We start from the raw sequence: 16051 nt of genomic DNA on the forward strand, positions 1-16051 counted from the left end.
CTTTTTCGGATCCCTAGAGGCCATTTATACACAGTGGATTTCCTGATCTTGAGCTAGTCACATCTTCAAAGTTCATGACCATGTTGCTTTGGCTTATCAACCTATATTATGTCTAAAAACTTTCCCTCTTTCCATCCAAATCACCTTTTTATGATGCACTGTGTTCTACCCAAAGGATTAAAATAGCAAAAAATTAGAAACATAGCCATGGTAGGATAAGAAGAAGTTGAGTAATTTAATCGTCTGTTTGTGTCGTGTTTTTTTTTCCCTCTTAATCAAATTAGGAAAATCTGTTCTCATGTCTCTACATGTTCACCATTTCATAGGACAAACAGTTCTGGCAATGAAAAGTCATGTCAGCAATGTCAGTTAAACGCAGATTTATTGGCTTTAAAGGGCAGTCTCCAGGCATGCATTTGGCCAGCTGAGTTTGGCGTACGGGCGTCACTTTTTCCCCCATTCAGAAGCATTAGACTGTAACAATGTTCAACATCTAACAGGGTACTTATGAGTGCACTTATTCCAAGACAGAGAGATAAATGTAAAGTGCACACTAAAAATACCTCTATAAAAAAAAACTGACTGTGGATGCCAGGGTTAAAACCTAAAATAGATGATTTGCATTTAAAGACGATTCTCGTATTTTATCTCAGTATTACAATGTCTGCACAGCTGGTGTGGGCTGTATAACATCTACAATTTTGCACTGAACATGGATCAGTGTTAGATGTCATTGGGACATATAAATATAATTCACAGCGCATTTAAAATGGAGAGAAATAAATTAGATCATCGATGAACAACCTTGCTGGGCAAAGTTCTAACTAGGAACTCCAACATTTGCCTTCCCATTTAAGATGCCACGTGTACAAATTCGAGGGCAAGTTCTAAAACGTGTAAATGTAACCAAGCATTGACTTTAGTGTTCCTCTGTGGGTGTTTAAAAATTAAGTAATTTGTTATACAAAAAAGCATCCTCTACATTCCAGCAGGGTGTCACCCCTTTACACTTTGGTTGCACTTGTCTATGTAGAGGCTTGTTTAAATGCTTGATAAATCTCCCCCCAATGACTTTAGCTAGGTGGCAAGGGTGTACGTACCTTAGGTAGGTGGCAAGGGTGTATGCTTTATGTACCAAAAGCTGTTCTCATGGTTAAAGGAGAAATGCGGCCAAAACATTTAACTTTCCCTGTGCCCGGGCTGCAAAAACTAAAAAAAAACAAAAAAAACTTTAATTCACCTTCCTACGTTCCCCCGTTGCACTGGTATCGGCATTCTTTTCCTACGGTGCTGCTTGGCTCCCTGCTTCTTAGGCTCGGAACGTCACACTGCGGTCAGCGTATCGCTGGTACCAGCGATGTACCGCCTCGGCCGGTGATAAGCTGGGTGCACTGTCATGTAAGGAGCCGGCCAGAGCTCCTTACATGACAGTGCGCTCAGCCTATCACTGGCCGAAGCGGGACAGCGTTGTGGCCGGCGATACGCCGACCGCAGTGTGACGTTCCAAGGATAAGAAGCAGGGAGCCAAGCAGTGCCGGAGGAACGGGATGCCGATACCGGAGCAATGGGGGGAACATAGGAAGGTGAGTTAAAGTTTCATTTTAGTTTTTGCAGCCCAGGCACAGGGAAACGTAAAAGTTTTGGGCCGTATTTCTCCTTTAAGTACAAACTTAGTTCTGACATGTAAAAACAAGAGATATAGGTAAGATTTGGTGTTACAATAGCTAAGTGACCGATCTATACTTACATTACCAGCTATTGCACTAATATAGAATAAAGACTTCTTAATCACAAAATCTATTTAGAGTCGTGCTCACCCCTTACTGTCTGTACTGAGGTGACTCATTCCCAGCTGATGAGCCGAAACGGATGGTGGATGGAAATGAAACGTACTTAACACATCAATCTTGGTGTTTATTTTATAATTTGATTGAAAGTTGTAGGAAGGGATGTGATCTCATGTGTGTCTTACACGACCAGACCTCTCATCATAAACTTGTGTTATAGGTTAAATATTTGTGAACTCAGCGGTGTGGGACCAGTGCTCTTGATACACATTGGGGATAGGTTGGTGATGAAAGCTTCTTCAATTACTTGGAGCTGATATCATAGTAAAGTGTTTCCAGCATGCCGTATGAATACTGATCTTTGTGCTTTGATGTGATCTCGATTGGGCCATGACCAAGCTTGGCTATTACCTATATCTCATAGAGCAGTCTGTTCCTTCTATTTATTGTTCTTGAACTTGAATTAAAAGGGCAGCATAGATGTAACTATGTTCAGGCCTATTGGGAATTTGCCAGATTGATCCCTTAGCTGATCCACTTCTATAACGTGTATATTAAAAGAAACCTTAAAATGATTGAAATATACATGTTTACACAGAGACATGGGACAGGTATCTAAAGTTTAAATATAAGATCTAGATATAGTAGGCCCCTGGAGTTTCTCCCTCGTGACACTCTGTATGAAGACCACATGACAACATGTACCATCCAATCAAACACAGATACCATGGATGGGATTTATAAATGGCAGGTAGATTCCTATTTTGTGGAAGAATTTCCTATTCAGCCTCCATAGAATAGAGGCTCCAGCTAGCGGTGTGACTGGCCCCTATTCCTGTGGGCAGGGTGAATCTCCACATCTTCACATATTAATTATTAAACAATTGTAGATAAAATTTCCCACTGGTTTTACTGAAGGGAAAGGGGAGCCGAAATTAGCTTGAAATGGAAGATGTGGTGGTGTGGACCAGCAATAGCAGAGGTCCCATAAGTATGATCCTTTACATTTATCAATTGTAAAAATATTACATTATCTCAAATGCATGGCCATCTAGAAAGAGCCTCTGACTCTGTGTCCAAGGCCCCAATATTGATTGAATACTACAAATTAAAATCCATTAGCTTCACCTGCTTTAAAGGAAAACCGTCATCAGTGTTACCTGTACTAACCTGTTTGTACAGGTGTGAAGTAAGAGTGACACTAATGACAACCTGATCGCATTCCCTGGTCCTGTTGTTTCGCTATATTCCTCTGTATCGTCCATTACGGAGCTGGCTTGAGGCACGGGCAGAGCTTCCTGACGTTACCTGTGCTGTTTCTCCAGGCCTGCTCAAAGCGGGGACCAGCAGCGGTGATGTAAGAAAGCTCTGCCCATGCCCCAAGCCGGCTCCAGAACGGAAGATACGGAGGAAAATAGCGGGACAACGGGACCACATAACGGGATCAGGAAAGTATGGTTGTCATCAGTGTTAGTGCGGGTAACACTGATGACAGTTTTCCTAATAGTTTATACATTATTATCTATTACAACTCTAATTAGAAAGTCTAATTCCTATGCAATTATTAAATACTATAGTGGGCTCTATGACGGTCCCCTTGCTGACTGGATTTGAACAGCTTTGCCGAGGAGGGCCTCAGACAAGGGGCATTCTCTCTGATATCTATTCTCTCCTCCTCCAACCTCCTGAGGGTGTTCCGGTGTCACATGGTTACATGGGGTGCTAGGAAACTGATCTTAATGCTTCTATTTCTCTCCCTCAATGGAAGATCATTTGGGAAAGGGCGTCTAAGGCCTCTATTTGTACTGCTTACAAGGAAACCCAATATAAGCTAATTATGGGTTGGTATCACACTCCGGAGTTATTGAACAGACTGAACCCTGATATCCCCCCTCAGTGCTGGCACTGTGGAGTGGGATTGGGTACGGTGTTGCATATATTTTGGTCGTGCCCGCTCATAGGGACATATTGGGCTGTGGTTCAGAGATTGGTGCGTGAGGCTTTGGGTGTGCTGGTTCCTCTAGATCCGCTTGTCTATCTTCTTCACCTCTCATACCCCACTCTGGCTAAGAAACCTTTTAAGCTGTTTATGCATATAGTTTTGGCTGCTAAAACCCTTATTGCGAGATGCTGGGAAAAACTCTTCCTCCCTCTGAGTCTGATCTGCTCATTCGGGTACGTAAGCTTATGTCATTGGAGTTTCTTACAGCTTCCTTGAATAACACTATCCCCTCATTTTTAACGGTTTGGGAACCCTGGGATCGCTTTTCTGATAGACAACCATCTTGATTCTTCGCTTCCTTCGCTTACTCTTTCCTTCCTTTCTTCTCCTCTTTCCCTTTTCCTTAATTTCTTCCCCACTTTCCTTCTGTGGATTGTCCGTCTCTGTCTGGTATGTCATTTGTTTGTCTCTCCCACCTTACCCCTCCCTTGTCTCTGGTTTATAATCTTTTAGCTGCGCCAACTGGCGGTCGGATATTTGTGGGCTCTATCTCCTCCCTGACTACTGCTTGGGGACGGGGTTTTCCCGCCTTTTGGTTTAATTTGACTTCTTGTCTGCCTGTTATTGCTATTTTTTGTGCTTTACTTCTGGGCTTACACCCTTATGACACTCTTTATACGCTACTTCACATGTTTGGATTGTATCTATGAAAAACCTTAATAAATATTACAGTTTTAAAAAAAATAAAGAAACCTGAACTTGTAAACACAGCCTGAAGCAGACAAGTGCTTTCATTACCTTGCCGAAATTGAAATACTAAAATACTAAAATGAGCTATTTGATTTGACTAAAATGAGCTATTTGATTTAACTACTATGAATGCAATGTTTATTTTAAGAAGAACCTACTCAAATAGGGTAGTTATGTTATAGTACATGCCTTCCTATTTACTCCTTGAGTCTTCTGAGTATTCAATAATACTTGACCAGCGGAAGACCACTTTTTGCAGGTTCATCTGTAGAAAATGAGGTCTCCTGATTTCATTTATCTGACCCCCCCAAACCAAAGAAGTCTGAGGACGTGCACTAATAACATGGACATGATCACTTCTTAGCATACCTAAGTAATTTAAGAATGTGGAGAACATTCTGTTATTAATAAGGGATAATAATGATATCAATTGATGTATTTTGTACTAGGAAACCTTTAACTAATAAGGCAATAGATGAACTATGGTGAGAACGAGATGTTATAAATCGCTGGAAACTATGAATCAGTGAAGGGCAAGATTTATTCCCAGGATCCTGGTTCTGTATCTTGGTATACAATGATCTTCCCATCCTGTAAGTTACAAAATTACTATTTGTCCTCTCAGAAATCATCTTGTGGAAGTAATTCCAAGAAATAACATTATCGATGCATTCCATGAATAGACTAATCAAGTACAATTACAAAGTTCGTAAAAGTCTGCTCTAGGACATGTTATTACATTCTAGTTTATTGTTATGACAATATATCAGTCTAGTAGAGTAACACTTACCTCAACATGGTTAATCATGAAACTGAACTGACTCCTTGGATCAGCTCTAGTCTAAAGCAGTGGTTTTCCAGGATGCCAGGGGGGGTAGTTTTTCCAAAATCTGGGTAATCACAGATTGAAGACCAATGGTCTAGATTACAAAGATGATTTTAATCATGTCCAGACAGATAAAGCTAAATGCACTTATTTTCAAATTTTGTAGGACCAGCTCGATCCCACACAATCAGATTTCTTTTATTGAACCAATTTTATTCTGGTCCTGGAAAATACCCCAATATACTGTACATTAGACAAAAGTCAGCTGAATCCTATAGATTTTGGCAGGACTGTCCAACTATCTAATGTTTATTGAGGCCTATTGACTTTGCTCTGAGAGATAATGCTGGGGAAAAGAAGGATCAGACATGTTAAATTTAAATGCTTGATCATTTTGTACTCCCAAGAGATAAGCCTTCACCAGAGGACTTTCTTACCTTTCCACATTGACAACACATATATACTATGGAAGCATTGGGACAAATACCTCCTGGCCAAACAACTGTTCAGCCTACAAATCTTAAATTTGTATGGAGACCTTTACTATCATGTTTTAGACCCTGGAAATATCACTAAACACAAATTGACTTTGATGTCATTTTGGAGACACAGATGTCATGAAAATAGAAAGACTCTAGGACTATCAGATGAAAGGCTAGATAAATAATTCCTGTATCGGTAGCCCCACTGCACATATAGAGTATACAATCCAATTTACTTATAATTCACTTGAAAGGATTGTCTGTTTTGGATAATACCTATTTGTAAGGCTCTAAAGATAGGTGGATCAAGAGAGTCTGAGTGCGAGGACCTGCATAGATCAAATCAGGAAAAAACAAAATTAAATGTTTAATTTCCCTATAGTGCCAACGGAGGGGAAATTAAGCAATACATGTCATCTTCTGAAATTAAAGGACTGTCATGTAATGCATGGTCAGCATGAGTTTTCCAGATTGGGAGACAGTCCTTGTAACTGCTGTTTGATCTGGCTATAAGATGAGGGTTGACATTTAGTGGTTCCACTGTATTGGCTTAAAATGTCCACACAGGGTATCGAAAATGAGTTTTCCAAACCAGACAATCCCCTTAAACCAGTGCTGTACTGGCCAATTATGTCGCACACCAGGGTCAACCAGCTGAATTGTTCTGAGGAGGAATGTAGTTTTATTAAATGAACCTTAATAGATTTCTAAGGTGGAATCTTTACTGGAGGGTTATAGGACACAGAGGATTTATAAAGGGTAACTAATAATTGATTCTCAGTAGTAATATTGACACAAAATTCAGTCCACAGAGGTTAATAGTTTAATGAAATGTTGATGGCCATGTTTCTGTATGAGCTACAGTCCTAGCAGGATCGCTTTTTCCTGAGACCAAGATCCGCTGTTATCGTCTTGTAGCTGATAAAAGTCTTTGTGCCTGTCCAGACTGGTGGGATGAGCCAACGGTTTTCCCAGTCCTTTTGGTTTCATCGGTTCTCACACTGAGTAAGGAATCATCTAAGTGGGTAAATAAATGAGACAAAATGAAGTTATCATCATATCACGAATGAGGTCACCAATCCAGTGGGAGATCAGAAAACAGAAAATGGAGGGTCATTCTCATTGTCAGGTTTTGAATCTTCTTCAGTACGTAACTGTACGAACTCGAAGGGTTAACCTTCCCTGAGCTTTGGCTTGGCCTGGTTGCTTTACTACGCCTTAGTCAATCTGGGCTGTGAGCAGTTACCAGGCTGAGCCTGCACCTCTGGGCTTAGCTACTTAAGTCCAGCCCACTCTGTGTCTAGTTGCCAGTAAAAGAACTTGCTTTAAGTAACCAGCATTGTTTGTTTCAGATTTTTTATATTGATCTCGGTTCTGCTTTTTACCTTTCTTCGGCTTTTGTGTATCGATACCTTGCTAATTTCCTGTTGCTGACTTGGCTAGTTTGACTCTGTTTTGACTGTGTGTTTAGTTTTATTTCTGTTAGTTTTGTGTGCCTCCAGCTGTTTCCCGACACCTACCGTATTGTATTTTATTGTTTTGACTTTTGACTGTCACTGCACGTATTATAGGAAGGGATCGCTTGGTGGTTGTGAACCCGTTGTTTAGGATGGGTACGCAAGTAGGCAGGGACAGAGGGTGTGGGCAAGTTCAGGGCAGCACTCTATCCCTGCCTAACGGGACATTAACTCTGAGCAAATGATTTACAAAGTTATCAGATTAATCATGCCAAGTTTTTGACAGCCATATGCTTATTTTTATATTCATTTTCTGATGCTATAAATAGGTATATAGGTATTAGAGATGTTCATCATTAATTTCCATTGAAGTAAATCAGTCAGCAATTAAATAAGCACTGTCATTTGAACAAACTTTGCATAGGTCAATAGACAAAATTTGACTGTTATCAAATTTTTCCCTATAAAAACCTCTGCATATAAACCTCCCCCCCCCCCCCCCCCCCAGATGCCTAAATCTTCCCTAAAAATCTGCTCAGCTTTGTCCTATATCTGCAAGACAAGCACACTAGCTCTGGGAGAACTGCAAATTACGATGAAGCCTGTAGTGCAGAAATCTGGTAAAATATACCCTTTTTAACTCTTGGCACCTAACAAAAAGAGTCTGCCTCCTGGGAGTCTAACAAGAACAAACCACCTCCTGAGCACCTATGAAAAAAATCCCAGCCCCTAGGCACCTAACAAGAAGATCCCACCTTCTGGGCACCTAATGAGAAGAGTCCACCTCCTGGGCACCTGGCAAGATGAGACAACATCTGAGCACTTGTGGTGGCATCGGCCAGGACAGAAAACAACATTTTCTTAGTCTTGCAAGTTGCATGACTGCAACACAAGGTAATATGAATTTTTTCTCCCTGTCCTGATGGCTTAAAACTCCTGACAGATTCCTTGAAAAACAGGGAATAATTAAAGACTACAAGCAAATAAATCATAGGGTGATTATTAGGTAAAATCACAGAAAATGAAAAAAAATTGCTTAAAATCACTGAAAAAAATCAAGGGCAGGGTAGAAATCTATTCCCAACATGAAGTAAACAAGTCACATCTAGTTAGTATGGCCTCTCTTTTGTAACATACATGAAGCAAAATGGCCATGGGTCCTGAAAACAGGTCCCTATGAATTAAAAGGAAACCTGACTTCTCTTTGATGTAATCTACTGTATATAGAATCTCACATTTCTTAATATGTATCTATATCAAGTAGATATTGTTATCAATACCTGACATGACACTTGACTCTGTTTTCTTCTCCAAGTCTTGCTGTATTTTCAGAAGCATCCGTTCCTGCTCCAGGGCCTCTAAGTATTTTGAGTAACTCCAAGATACCTGTATGAACAGTGACGCAATTTCAATATTATTATATAAAATGAAGTAGTTGCTGTATAATTTTTGGTGCTATAAGAAAAACAAAGTATGAAAATCATAGATCATTTTATATAGTGCCATGTGGGTTGTATCAGGGGCGTCGGTGCATACCAATAAAACATAGTGGGTTTACAGTCAGTGTAAAGCCAAAAGAAATGTACTGTATCCATTCTATATATGCCAGTCAAAGTATTGTGGGTCACTCACTACCTACAAACCCATGGAATCTGTAAAACTGGTTTTATAAAGGAAATGACAGCTGTATGATGTACTGCTGCCTAATTCCCCTCAAAAGGCATACTGGCAAAGAAACGCGTGGGACAACGCAGCTGCAAAAACTGTGTCAGGGTAATGAAAACATTACATGTAATAAGAAACAGTTACTCATCCTCAATTAAGTAACATTTCCTGTTTTGTCAGATTCATAGCTGCAGCTTTTCCTTCATTTATGTGATTAGTACAGGGGCAAAACTAAAGGTCGTGCCCCATCATGGCCAGGTTGTTCAAAATACTCGATAAATCAAATGATATCTATGATTTATACTAATATATCACACACTACAATGCCTCAATATAATTCAAAAGCTTTTTATTTAAAGGGAACCTCTCATCAAATAAACTTTTGATATATTTTAGATTAATGAATGTTGAATAACTTTCCAATAGCATGTTAATGAAAAATATGCTTCTTTCTATTGTATTTTTCCCGATCAGTCCTGTCAGCAAGCATTTCTGACTCATGCTGGAGTCCTAAACACTCAGAGCTGCCAGCCTGCTTTGTTCACAGCCAAACAGGCTGTGAACAAAGCAGGCTGGCAGCTCTGAGTGTTCTCCTTTGTGAACAAAGCAGACTGGCAGCTCGTAGTGTTTAGGACTCCAGCATGAGTCTGAAATGCTTGCTGCCAGGACTGGTAGGGAGACCCCTAGTTGTCATTTCTTCAAAGTGGATAATTAAATAGAAAGAAGCATATTTTTTAATAACATGCAATTGGGAAGTTATTCTGCATACATTAATCTATAATATATCAAAAGTTTTTTTGATGAGAGGTACCCTTTAATAAATCAGGCGATCATGAAATAGCAGCAGTATAGGAAGCCACATAAAATGTATGCTTAACTGTATGAAGTGGATGGAGGGATCTGAGAAACCTTCCCAAAGGAGAATACTTGAAGATCCCAGCAAAAGAAAAGACTTGGAAATATTTTCCTGAATATTTACCTTTAAAAGGGGTACTCCGCTGCCCCAGGGCTGGGAACATTTTGTTCCGAACGCTGGGTGCAGACAACAGGGGTCGTGATGCCACGGCCACGCCCCCTCAATGCCAGTCTATGGGAGGGGGCGTGGCAGCCGCCACGCCCCCTCCCATAGACTTGCATTGAGGGGGTGTGGTATGACGTCACGACCTCCGTCGCCCACACCCAGCGTTTTAAACGAATGCCGGGTGCTGCACAGAGATCGTGGTGTCCCAGCAGCAGGACCCCCGCAATCAGACATCTTATCCCCTATCCGTTTGATAGGGGATAAAATGTCAAGGACTGGATACCTCTTTAAGATCTGTTACACTGGAAGGGACTATGGAACCCACTCATGCTGATCTGAATTGCACTATAAAGCCAATATCCTCTATTCATCATCATTGTTGTTACGCCGAGCGCTCCGGGTCCCCGCTCCTCCCCGGAGCGCTCGCAACATCCTCGCAATTGCAGCGCCCCGGTCAGACCTGCTAACCGGGTGCGCTGCGATACCTCTCCCAGCCGGGATGCGATTCGCGATGCCGGTGGCGCCCGCTCGCGATGCGCACCCCGGCTCCCGTACCTGACTCGCTCTCCGTCGGTCCTGTCCCGGCGCGCGCGGCCCCGCTCCTTAGGGCGCGCGCGCGCCGGGTCTCTGCGATTTAAAGGGCCACTGCGCCACTGATTGGCGCAGTTGGCTTAATTAGTGTGTTCACCTGTGCACTCCCTATTTATACCTCACTTCCCCTGCACTCCCTCGCCGGATCTTGTTGCCATTGTGCCAGTGAAAGCGTTTCCTTGTGTGTTCCTAGCCTGTGTTCCAGACCTCCTACCGTTGCCCCTGACTACGATCCTTGCTGCCTGCCCCGACCTTCTGCTACGTCTGACCTTGCTCTTGTCTACTCCCTTGTACCGCGCCTATCTTCAGCAGTCAGAGAGGTTGAGCCGTTGCTAGTGGATACGACTTGGTTGCTACCGCCGCAGCAAGACCATCCCGCTTTGCGGCGGGCTCTGGTGAATACCAGTAGCAACTTAGAACCGGTCCACTAGCACGGTCCACGCCAATCCCTCTCTGGCACAGAGGATCCACCTCCTGCCAGCCGAATCGTGACAATTGTGGGTTGTAACCTAAATAGGGCCAATATATCTTTTTAGGAATTGTAGCTAATTTTTTCTGCATACACATAGGGTCAAGGAGGTTGTCTCATCAAGGAGGTTGTCTCATCAAGGAGGTTGTCTCATCAAGGAGGTTGTCTCGTCTCCTTTTAGACAACTGCTTCCAGAATGCGGCTGGTGCAGCAATCAGCTGATCGTCAGGGGTCCCCATCCTGCCAAGCCAGCATGGCGTTTGCCCTGCAGTGACTGCTACAGGCTTCATGTAGTATCACATGCAGTGGTATAGCATGGGGGGGGGGGGTGATGTTGACCCAGGTGCAACATTTTTAGGGACCCTAAACCAACAATTCATCTGCTAAAGTACAAGGCAACTATTGTGTCCCCCAACTTCTAAATAACGATGCATACACTGTGTGCATCGCTGCTCACTTTGCATTTGCCAGGCTGTGCAATACACCAGGGATGTGATCTACACCATGGATTACATGCAAGTATTAAGATGAATGGCCGTCTATGTAATACTTTAAGAAACAAATCAGCACAGACCTAAAGGGATATGGTATTCTCAGGTAGACATGTAAAGATATTTTTTGTGATAGGAATGATTGTGTGCAATGACATGAGGACATCTCCAGCATTCTCTATAATGGTTCACAGTCAGGAAACACTCCCTAAAATATTATATAGAAACTTCTGGAATATTTATCTCAGGCAGGTTAAGGCCAGAGAAAGGACACTTGATTGGGCACACATTATGACACCTTCAGTATTGGCAACAGTCTATGCAAATGTCATTGTATTTTAAAGGGGTACTCCGGTGAAAAACTTTTTTTAATTTTTTTTTTTATCAACTGGTGCCAGAAAGTTAAACAGATTTGTAAATTACTTCTATTAAAAAATCTTAATCCTTTCTCTACTTATTAGCTGCTGAATACTACAGCGGAAATTCTTTTCTTTTTGAAACACAGAACTGTCTGCTGACATCATGAGCACAGTGCTCTCTGCTGACATCTCTGTCCATTTTATGAACTGTCCAGAACAGCATATGTTTGCTATGGGGATTTCCTTTAACCCTGGACAGTTCCTAAAATGGACAGAGGTGTCAGCAGAGAGCACTGTGCCTGTGATGTCAGCAGACAGCTCTGTGTTTCAAAAAGAAAAGAATTTCCGCTGTAGTATTCAGCAGCTAATAAGTACAGGAAGGATTAAGATTTTTTAATAGAAGTAATTTACAAATCTGCTTAACTTTCTGGCACTGGCACCGGAGTACCCCTTTAACCCCTTAAGGAGGCAGGACGTAAATGTACGTCCTGGTGCGGTGGTACTTAACGTACATTTACGTCCTGTGCATAACCGTGTCATGCGCGGCTGATCACGGCTGCTGATCACAGCCAGGGACCCGCCGGCAATGGCCGACGCCCGCGATCTCGCGGGCGTTCGCCATTAACCCCTCAGGTGCCAGGATCAATACAGATCCCGGCATCTGCGGCAGTGCGCGATTTCAATGAATGATCGGATCGCCCGCAGCAGTGCTGCGGTGATCCGATCATTCAGAATGCCGCACGGAGGTCCCCTCTCCTTCCTCCGTCCGGCTCCCGGCGTCTCCTGCTCTGGTCTGTGATCGAGCAGACCAGAGCAGGAGATGACCGATAATACTGATCTGTTCTATGTCCTATACATAGAACAGATCAGTATTAGCAATCATGGTATTGCTATGAATAGTCCCCTATGGGGACTATTCAAGTGTAAAAAAAAATGTAAAAAAATGTAAAAGTAAAAAAAAGTGAAAAATCCCCAATAAAAAAGTAAAACGTCAGTTTTTTCCTATTTTACCCCCAAAAAGCGTTAAAAATTTATTTTATAGACATATTTGGTATCGACGCGTGCGTAAATTTCCGAACTATTAAAATAAAATGTTAATGATCCCGTACGGTGAACGGCGTGAACGAAAAAAAAAAATAAGTCCAAAATTGCTACTTTTTTAATACATTTTATTTAAAAAAATATTATAAAAATTTATTAAAAGTTTTTTATATGCAAATGTGGTATCAAAAAAAAGTGCAGATCATGGCGCAAAAAATGAGCCCCCATACCGCCGCTTATACGGAAAAATAAAAAAGTTAGAGGTCAAAATAAAGGGATTATAAACGTACTAATTTGGTTAAAAAGTTTGTGATTTTTTTTAAGCGCAACAATAAAAGAAAAGTATGCAATAATGGGTATCATTTTAATTGTATTGACCCTCAGAATAAAGAACACACGTCATTTTTACCATAAATTATACGGCGTGAAAACGAAACCTTCCAAAATTAGCAAAATTGCGTTTTTCTTTTTAATATCCCCACAAAAATAGTGTTTTTTGGTTGTGCCATACATTTTATGATATAATGAGTTATGTCAATACAAAGGACAACTGGTCGCGCAAAAAACAAGCCCTCATACTAGTCTGTAGATGAAAATATAAAAGAGTTATGATTTTTAGAAGGCGAGGAGGAAAAAATGAAAACGTAAAAATTTAATTGTCTGAGTCCTTAAGGCCAAAATGGGCTGAGTCCTTAAGGGGTTAATGACTTTTACAGAGTGAATTTTATCATTAGACTATATTTGGCTACCACCTCTGAGGGGTATAACTCATATATAATCACTAGAATATAAATGTCCATGGACGATTACTGTACCTAATGATGACTATTATCATGAATACATAATAGCGTGTACTCACATTTCTGCTGCGTCCAATAGTATTGCGACCAGAAAATGACTCTTCGCTGTATATGCTATCATTATCATTATATATGTCCGAGAAGGTGCTCTTTCTTTTGGAGCCTTCTTGTTGCTGCTGCTGTAAAAGTAGAATAAAGCTATGGTGAGATCAAAAGATGAACACAGAAATGTTCTCACTGAACACATAATATTATCTGAAGTCCGTTTAATCTTTGTACGGGCAGCAGCACTGTCATTTTTAGAACTGTGGGTTACGTGACCATGCTTGCACTACAATAAAACGTACTTAGTACTCTCGTACTACCGTACAGTCAGGATACGTACATTTTCCTGTTATATCTTAAACCTTGCATCAAGTCTTAAATGCTTCAAAGCATCTACAATAAGTGGCATAGTGAGGAGGGGGGGCAGTTACCACGTGCGCAAATCACTAAGAGGCGCAATGTCTGGCAATCAGATGATCATCACATTTTTGACCCTATAATGTATGTGTGTGTGTGTATATATATATATATATATATATATATATATATATATACACATACAGTGATCCCTCAACTTACAATGGCCTCAACATATAATAGTTTCAACATACAATGGTCTTTTCTGGACCATTGTAACTTGAAACCAGACTCAACATACAATGCTACAGACAGTCCAGATCTGTGATACCTGTCAATGGCTAGAAGATCTGACCAATCAGAATGGGAATTCACTGGTAAAACCCTTGTATTCCTGAAGCGTATGCACTGACTGATGTCTGGTAGTGCCCCCTACAGTACAGGGAGGTATTACATGTTCTGTACTCTTTACCTGTACCAGGGATACCTGTTTCTTTGGACACCAGGTGAGGGCGACTCCATGTTACTTTTTTAGGACATTGCGTGTACTGTACAGGACCCCGAAGAAGCTCCTGTCCTCTACATAGACCAGTGTTTCCCAAACAGGGTGCCCCCAGCTGTTGCAGAACTACAACTCCCAGCATGCCCGGACAGCCAAAGGCTGTCCGTGCATGCTGGGAGTTGTAGTTTCGCAACAAATGGAGGCTCCCTGCTTGGGAAACACTGACATGGACAGTGATTTACAGCTCCCAGCAGATCTTTCTTACTTTTATATGTAAGGATTTGCTTTATCTATATTAGTTAGCTACTTATTTTTCTTTAATCCTCACTTTTTCCTATTTTTGGATGACATTTTGGTGCCTTTAGAACCAATTACCAGGTTTCCATAGAGTTATGGTCTCAACATACAATGGTTTCAACATACAATGGTCATCCTGGAACCAATTAATATTGTAACTTGAGGGACCACTGTATTGTAATATACACAGTATTGTACAGGAGCAGGGAGTCCGGCTGTAAACAGGAGTCCCTGTCCCTGTATGTATATTCCATTATGCACTACAGAATGTACATACAGGAGCAGGAACTTCTGTCTGATCCAGACTCCATGCTCCTGTACTGTATTAATGTGGTGCAGGGCCTCTGGTGTGGACCACTCTTGATAGGCTCCTGTCATTATGCGCAGGGCAAGAAGCATAATATTGTTTCTGTTGGTTGAGAGATGAGCATCTATTGGGGGACCTGTTTAATGGAGGGAATTACTTATCTTTTGGAGGCATCCTCGGGCGGGGAGGGAAGGGGGGTGTGGTAGGAGGAGGATCACCTATCTACAGGGGGGATCTACTTAATGGGGGGATTAAACTGTGCTCTCTTACATTCATGGGCTGATGGGGGCATACCCCTACTCTGTCTGGTCCCGGGTGCTAGCATCCCACAGGGTGTAAAGTATTCCAACATCAAATTCCAAAGGAAAATGGCTTAATGGTTCATTCTAGTAGTTTTTTTTAAATTTTTTTATAAAAGTGCCTAAAACTGTGGAGGCACACTTTAAATGTGAAAATTGACACAGAGTAAAATCTACTTGTAGCATAAGCAGCACCAGCATCAGCAAAGAGGCTGACTATGCTTTTACACTTTGTAGAATATGTCTACCAGTGACACAAAAATACTGTGAAAGGAATGAAATTAAAGGGGTACTCCGGTGAAAACCTTTTTTCTTTTAAATCAACTGGTGGCAGAAAGTTAAACATATTTGTAAATTACTTCTATTAACAAATCTTAATCCTTCCTGTACTTATTAGCTGCTGAATGCTACAGAAGAAATTCCTTTCTTTTTGGTAGACTGATGACATCACGAGCACATTGCTCTCTGCTGACACCGCTGTCCATTTTAGCAACCATGCATAGCAGATGTATGCTAAGGGCAGCATGGCGGCTCTGTGGTTAGCACTGCTCGGGACTTGGGTT

General features: G+C 41.5%; 1 protein-coding gene across 7 annotated transcripts in view; it reads right to left on the reverse strand.

The window, feature by feature from the left end:
* Window positions 1-6062: 6062 nt before the first annotated feature.
* RGS22 (regulator of G protein signaling 22) overlaps window positions 6063-16051 on the reverse strand; it is a 176208-nt gene continuing 166219 nt past the window's right edge. For 3 of the 7 annotated variants that reach the window (XM_056522384.1, XM_056522383.1, XM_056522385.1), the window contains exons 25-27: window positions 13741-13860; window positions 8525-8630; window positions 6072-6804 (exon numbers count right to left, since the gene is read on the reverse strand). In XM_056522384.1, coding sequence (XP_056378359.1) covers window positions 6692-6804; window positions 8525-8630; window positions 13741-13860 — 339 coding nt within the window. In that variant the 3' untranslated portion in view covers window positions 6072-6691. Of the gene's footprint in view, window positions 6805-8524; window positions 8631-13740; window positions 13861-16051 lie in introns of all 7 variants that reach the window. The other 4 variants (XM_056522387.1, XM_056522382.1, XM_056522381.1 and 1 more) reach the window with 4 other exon arrangements.

Source organism: Hyla sarda, chromosome 5 (genome assembly GCF_029499605.1).
Source record: "Hyla sarda isolate aHylSar1 chromosome 5, aHylSar1.hap1, whole genome shotgun sequence".
In the NCBI taxonomy this organism is placed as follows: Eukaryota; Metazoa; Chordata; class Amphibia; order Anura; family Hylidae; genus Hyla; species Hyla sarda.